Source organism: Tupaia chinensis, unplaced genomic scaffold (assembly GCF_000334495.1).
Source record: "Tupaia chinensis unplaced genomic scaffold, TupChi_1.0 Scaffold145814_1, whole genome shotgun sequence".
Classification (NCBI taxonomy): Eukaryota; Metazoa; Chordata; class Mammalia; order Scandentia; family Tupaiidae; genus Tupaia; species Tupaia belangeri.
This window is the reverse complement of record NW_006205672.1, coordinates 358,812-366,252: the sequence shown is the minus strand read 5'-3', so window position 1 is coordinate 366,252 and position 7,441 is coordinate 358,812. Positions and strand designations below refer to the sequence as shown.

Here is a 7,441-nt window from a genome sequence, read left to right as displayed (position 1 = left end):
CCTACAGTCTGTGTACAGACAGCCTTAGAAGTAACTGGGAATTTCTGGTTCCCAGGATGGCTCTTATCCTACAAGTGATATGTGCAACACTGTAAAGAGTCCAGCTCTCTTGCCTGAGGTAGAGACAATTCTAAGGCATAAATGTCACTGTACAATGTCTTTGTATGATCAGGTTGGAGCTATTCTCACAGGACTTGGAGCTCAACCTTAGTTGGTATCCTCCCTCTCCCTGTCCTACTTCTGTTCCCCTGCCAGTTTCTTCCAGGAACATTTCTGTGATGATCACTTGCACACAAATCTCTGCCTTAATACTTGCTGCTGGAACATCTGACCCATGACACCTAAGGAGAAGTAGAGAATTACTATGGATTTACCTTTTATAATTGATGTTGAGATTGGCAGTCATGACAATTCCGCCAGCAATAAGTGCAGTCATACCAACGGTAGCATCAATCATGGTTGCAATTGCACCTCCATGAATGAATCTAGTTACAACAAGAAGGGAGGAGAAATGTTTTCATAAATTCTAAAAACAAATAACCTCTTAAGAGAGAAAAAGTATCCAAGCATCTTCACACAATTTACTTAAGAAAGGTCCATGTAGGAACCAGCAGTTAGCATAATGGCTATGTTGCTGGATTCCCATGTAGTTGACCGCAGTTAGAATCCCAGACCCAGTGGCTTAAACTCACGCCAGGTATGTGTGCATGCATGACCAAGATCCTGAGACGAGAAGAGAGGAGAAGGGATTGCAGTATGGTCATACCCCCCTAGGGGGTGACTTTTCGCTTTCTGTCTTTCTGTCTTTCTGGCGGGTGCATGTGCCCTACAGCAAAAGCCTCTCCAAAAAAACTGAAAAAAAAAAAAAAAGAAAGAAAGGTCCATGTTTAGTGTATTGAATACTGAATATCAAATAATCTCCTATCCCCAGTTTTATTCTGTGCATAGCCATAATAGTGTAGTCATTTGTATATATATTTTTAAAAAGGCACTATAGAATACTATTCAGCCATAAAAAACACTGAGACCATGGCATTTGATCAAAAGTGGACAAATATGGAAGGTTTAATGCTGAGTGAAGCAAGCCAGATTATGGAAGACAAACACTGTATGTCCCCATTTAATATATACTGAATGTCCACAGTCTATGACAAAAACTGAAAGGCTAGAAAGTATAAAGTCATGGAGAACAACTGCATATAGCAATGACAGTGTGGGAAGAGGATGGACAATGGGATGGAGTGGGAAGGAGGGAATCAAGGGGAAAAAGAAGCAAAATAATTTAAAGAACACAAAAATGGAAAATTATCTGGTTCTTATTTCAGTTTTAAAGTGAAATGCTTTTGACTGCTATTTCAATTATATGAGAAAGCTATAACATTTCGTGTAAGTCTGGCTATCTCATGTAGGAATCTCTTAAATGCAACAAATCTTATGTGTCAGTCCATGGCATTTTTTAATTTAGTTGATGCATTTTTTTGTATTTTTATCCCAAATTTATATGGGACCCATGCCACCCAATTTTAATTATCTTTCTCTGCTGTGATTTATTTGTATTGATTAGCATTCCTACTTCATTGCCCCTGATGTAACTGGACTCCCAACAATACCTGAGAGTGTAAGTTTTCTCTTTTCTACTTTATTATTCTACTTATATTGTGAATTTTACTGACTTGGTCTCATTGCTTATGGATTCTTGTACAGAGATAAGGGCAATAGGGTGCATTGTAATTTTCAGAAATAATGAGAAAATAAGGAATAATGGTGTTATTGCCATCTCATCATGTATCTGTCCCCTTATAAGCTTCCTAATATTCCCTGTAGATAAGAAGAATTAAAGGCAGTGCTATGAGAAAACTGTTCTTATCATTTGGAGTTGGTAGGGCCATGTATATTCAATTAGAGCCGGAGTTCTACCTGTCTCAGGTAGAGGCACTATCTCAGGACGACTTCTGCTGGCAGGTGAGAATACTGTCAACGGGAAACGTCTTCACACCCACAGTTCCTTCAGTGAACTGACTGTAGTTACTGCAGACGTTTTTGTTTGTAACTCTGTTTAAATCTTAGATATCCTGGACTTGATTTCCTGTTTTTGATTTAAAGTAATACGTAACTTGTAAGGCTTTGTGGGTATTATAAAAAGTTTATAAAAACTGCTAAATTTGGCATTTTATTTAGAGTCTTAATCGTAGCCATTAGTAGCAATATTTTCAGTGTTTCAGTATGATGGCCAGTCCCTATTTTGTAGAAGTGTTGACATGGATAAGGCAAAGTATCAAATACACTTTTACAGAAGTGTTCAAAGAGGGAATAGTCCCTTATGTAATTTTTTTCAGCTTCGCTTGGAAAATTAAAATGAATCAGTAGAAATAATTCAAACAAAAGTGAAGGAAAAATCAACAGGGAAAAATATCCCCGGATATGCCTACTGTTTACCTCACAATTCCACCATTTTTCCAAATATGTTCTCAAACCTACTGAGTGTTTGGTTTCTAAAAGCACATGGGTGGTGAGTGGAATACATGAAGGCAGTCATCAGTCAACCAGAAGGACCATCGGTGGCGTTTTAGTCTGGATGAACCAGACAGCCCCTGTGGAGAGATGTGCCAAGATGCTCTTCATGTGGGCACAAACCAGGGCACCAAAAGACTTGGGAGATACCACAGACCCTGAGGCTTGATGGCTCTGCAGTTTGGGCCAGTCCCCATGTTCTGTCTTCCTAAAGGCTGGCTGACCATCCTTGGCTTCTATGGCCCTAGTCCCTTAACTTGAGGGTTTCTAATCCAAAGCCAAAGTGTGACTCCTATTCTCTCTCCTACTTACCGTTCTCTTACATTCACTAGCAAACAACAATTACACTGATTTAGCAATATTACTATTTCCCCCCCTTAGGTTTTTGCCATGGGGCTCATGTGCTTGCCAGAGAGAAAGAGAAATCACCCCCCAGAGGGGGATGACCATGCCACCATCCCTTCTCCTCCTGGGATGTTGAGCATGTATTCATGTGCCCAGAATGATTTTCAAGCCTCCAGGTCTGGGGCTTGAACTGTAGCTGGCCATGTGGGAGCCCAGGGCCTTACCCACCACTCTACCTGCTGGCCCCGTAATGTTACATTTTTTAAAAGGCCGTTATTTTGAAAGTTGTAAAAGAGACATACATTGTAAGGAAAAATTGCCACTGAGAATACACTTTTTTACATCTCTGTTAACACACTTTATTCTGCAAAAAGTCTCTTTTAGGGAAAAATCAAGGGCATAAACACAATGCAGCATTCTATGTTGAGAAATAATTCCCTATCTAAAAGTGAGCTTTGAGATTGTAGGGGAATATAGATGTCGCATACCATAAACGTAATTTCGAATAGGAAGAATTGAGTGGCAAGGTGAGGTGGGCTTCCAGTAGAGAAATCAGGGAGCGGACCTTCCCCCACCAGGTTGGGCCTCACTTACTGATAGCTATTGGTTCTGCTCTGCTCTCTTACTGGTTTGTCCTGATGAAGCTTCTACCTTTTGCAAATCAAAGAGACAGTTGGATTTCTTGTTTGCTTTTTTGTCCAACTAAAAGTTTTAGCTTTTAGATTGTAGTCCTCCTGACACTATAATTTCAGTTTATTATCATTATTTCATTGCTCTCTGATGTGTGTAAGTTTGATTACAGATAACTAGAAATAACAATTAATTAGAAACAAACAGTATGGAGAGGATCTGAAAGTCAGAATCAATATAGTGTATCTCAGTTTTGTTCTCACGGCAGAATGATAATTTAACATGCTAAATTGAGGAATCGGTTTAGACATTATCAAGCTACAGTTGCATGTAGTGGTATACATCATGCCTGATTTGAGGTATAAACAGGGATTTTCCTTAATTGAGACCCAAAGACTGCCTTATAAACCCACCATCGCTGGGCGCCTTGGGGGTCATGTGTAGGGCCAGAGAGTGATTTTGCCCGCAGAGTGAGTGACCAGAAAAAGCCTCCAGTAATATTTTCTGGGCAGCCATTTCTCAAAGAGCAGGTGTAAGGACCACCAGGAGTATTGGTGTAACCCTCAGTTCCTGGGGCCATACTCTGAAAATCCGGATTCAGCAGGTCTAGGTTGGGGCCAGGGAAACCAGCTGCTTTGCAAATACTCAGGGGTCGGATGTGGGATCCTCAGTTTCCCTCGGAGAAACCCTTGCCTGCAGTAGAGTTACGCGTCCAGTCCTAACAGAGTAGGACGCGTTTCCCGTGGCAGTGGGACAGTGTCACATTTAATTATGTTAATGAACCCAGTTTTCATAATAGTTCCCTTGAACTAGAAGACTTTCGGTCAATACATACAGTGTTTTCCTTTGCGTTCGCCACAAGCTGCAACTCACACAGTTATCCTTGACCTGCACAGAGAAATCTCACAGAGTATTTCGTCGCCGTGGACGTGAACAATATGCTGCAGCTGTACGCCAGCATGCTTCACGAAAGGCGCATCATCATCACCGCCAGCAAATTAAGCACTGTAAGTACTTCGCACTTTCCTTCTCAGGCGGCAAGCACTGAGTGCACACAGAAAGACCTAAAAACGCGCACAGGTTTAGGCCTGGGCTCTGTGTACTTACAAGACAATATCTACATACTATTTCTGATATATGGTTTTAATCTGCCTCTCCAAGTACAAAAGTCTGATTTCTAGAAGGTCTTCTCAGATGCATTAAGTCTGGTTAATTATTTTTTCTTATCAGGAGATGAGAGTTGTTATTTTTTTTTCCCCTCTTTTTAACTCTCCAGAGTTCATTTTAGTGACTGCTACCGTATAAAGAATTCTTAAGAGCTATTATGAGATCTTTATTATTCACTTGTGGCTTTTTCCATTGGAGCTACTTGAAAGAAATCAAGGGGCCATGAGAATAGCTGCTATCCTAACCTGGTAATAGGTAGATTCATCTCTGTTGCCAAGTAGTGGTTTGGAGCAGGGGCTATAATAGTTCTGATTTGGAGGAGCTCTTCAGACTGCTAATAACTTAAAAGTCATTCCCTACAGTCTGTGTACAGACAGCCTTAGAAGTAACTGGGAATTTCTGGTTCCCAGGATGGCTCTTATCCTACAAGTGATATGTGCAACACTGTAAAGAGTCCAGCTCTCTTGCCTGAGGTAGAGACAATTCTAAGGCATAAATGTCACTGTACAATGTCTTTGTATGATCAGGTTGGAGCTATTCTCACAGGACTTGGAGCTCAACCTTAGTTGGTATCCTCCCTCTCCCTGTCCTACTTCTGTTCCCCTGCCAGTTTCTTCCAGGAACATTTCTGTGATGATCACTTGCACACAAATCTCTGCCTTAATACTTGCTGCTGGAACATCTGACCCATGACACCTAAGGAGAAGTAGAGAATTACTATGGATTTACCTTTTATAATTGATGTTGAGATTGGCAGTCATGACAATTCCGCCAGCAATAAGTGCAGTCATACCAACGGTAGCATCAATCATGGTTGCAATTGCACCTCCATGAATGAATCTAGTTACAACAAGAAGGGAGGAGAAATGTTTTCATAAATTCTAAAAACAAATAACCTCTTAAGAGAGAAAAAGTATCCAAGCATCTTCACACAATTTACTTAAGAAAGGTCCATGTAGGAACCAGCAGTTAGCATAATGGCTATGTTGCTGGATTCCCATGTAGTTGACCGCAGTTAGAATCCCAGACCCAGTGGCTTAAACTCACGCCAGGTATGTGTGCATGCATGACCAAGATCCTGAGACGAGAAGAGAGGAGAAGGGATTGCAGTATGGTCATACCCCCCTAGGGGGTGACTTTTCGCTTTCTGTCTTTCTGTCTTTCTGGCGGGTGCATGTGCCCTACAGCAAAAGCCTCTCCAAAAAAACTGAAAAAAAAAAAAAAAGAAAGAAAGGTCCATGTTTAGTGTATTGAATACTGAATATCAAATAATCTCCTATCCCCAGTTTTATTCTGTGCATAGCCATAATAGTGTAGTCATTTGTATATATATTTTTAAAAAGGCACTATAGAATACTATTCAGCCATAAAAAACACTGAGACCATGGCATTTGATCAAAAGTGGACAAATATGGAAGGGTTAATGCTGAGTGAAGCAAGCCAGATTATGGAAGACAAACACTGTATGTCCCCATTTAATATATACTGAATGTCCACAGTCTATGACAAAAACTGAAAGGCTAGAAAGTATAAAGTCATGGAGAACAACTGCATATAGCAATGACAGTGTGGGAAGAGGATGGACAATGGGATGGAGTGGGAAGGAGGGAATCAAGGGGAAAAAGAAGCAAAATAATTTAAAGAACACAAAAATGGAAAATTATCTGGTAATGATAATACATATGGTACTATCTTTGACTGGACTAATATACAATGTATTACTACTGGAAAAATCCATTTTGTATGCTGTAAAGATGTACAGTGATTGAAATAAAAAAAAAAACAATAAAGGGGCTGGCAGGTGGTTTAGGTGTGACTCCCACATGGCTGACTGTGGTTCGAGTCCCAGACCTGGTGGCTTGCTTGTTCACTGTCCCTTGGTCTCTCTCTCTCTGTCTTTCTCTAGCAAAATTAAAACATAAATAATAACATATAAAATAAAATAAATTTTAAAAATCTTAAAAAAAGAAAAAAGTGAAAGGAAAAAAGAGTGGTAATCAGGTCACAAAAAAGCAAAAAGCTAAAATATATTTTGAAAATTTATATTATGTTTTCATTAAACAAACTATACACATATATTATTTAAAAGTTTTAGGGAAGATGGAGCCAGTAAGTGGCATGGTGATTAAGGCACTGGACTCTCACATGGCTAACTATGGTTTGAGTTCTGGATCTGGTAGCTTGTTTTCTTACTTCCTCTCTCTCTCTCTCTCTCTCTCTGTTTCTCTCTGGTGAGTCCATGTGCCCTATAAGCGAATTAAATAATAACAAATAACATTAAATAAATAATCATTCAAAAAAAATTTTAGGAGATGCAAATTAGCAGAATAACAACAACAAAAATGTCCATATCACCATATAATGACAAATCTTGATTAACACTTTAATGATACTTCTCAAATTATACTCTATTGCCCTATGTTCGATAGTATATTAGATATTTCCTTTAGTAGTAAAGATCTGATAAACATATAGCAGTATGTCCTGGTGGTTATGTTATAACCATCTTTTCATTCAATAAATACACATCTGCCTTACCACTACAATGCCTTGAGTGTAGTTCATGGACACATGAAGGTGCTATAAAATAAAAATCTAGATCCACACTTTTAGGCCATCATTCTTACCCAGGTGCTCCTTGTAGGTAAGGACCTCCTTGAAACAAACAAACTACTCTTTCCTCAGCATTATTATAGAACATCACATATTCAAAACCTAGGCCATCCTCAATGCTTCTGGTGAAGAGCTGGGCCTGTGGCAGTTCATCCTTCATCAGTTTCGGGTCTGT

General features: G+C 39.6%; 1 protein-coding gene across 1 annotated transcript in view; it reads right to left on the bottom strand.

The window, feature by feature from the left end:
* Positions 1–7,441, bottom strand: part of THEM4 (thioesterase superfamily member 4) — a 40,260-nt gene that overhangs the window by 10,490 nt on the left and 22,329 nt on the right. Inside the window, exons 3-4 of the mRNA XM_006168396.3 lie at positions 7,281–7,437; positions 5,383–5,493 (exon numbers count right to left, since the gene is read on the bottom strand). Of these exons, the coding sequence (XP_006168458.1) occupies positions 5,383–5,493; positions 7,281–7,437 (268 nt within the window). The remainder of the gene's footprint in view (positions 1–5,382; positions 5,494–7,280; positions 7,438–7,441) is intronic.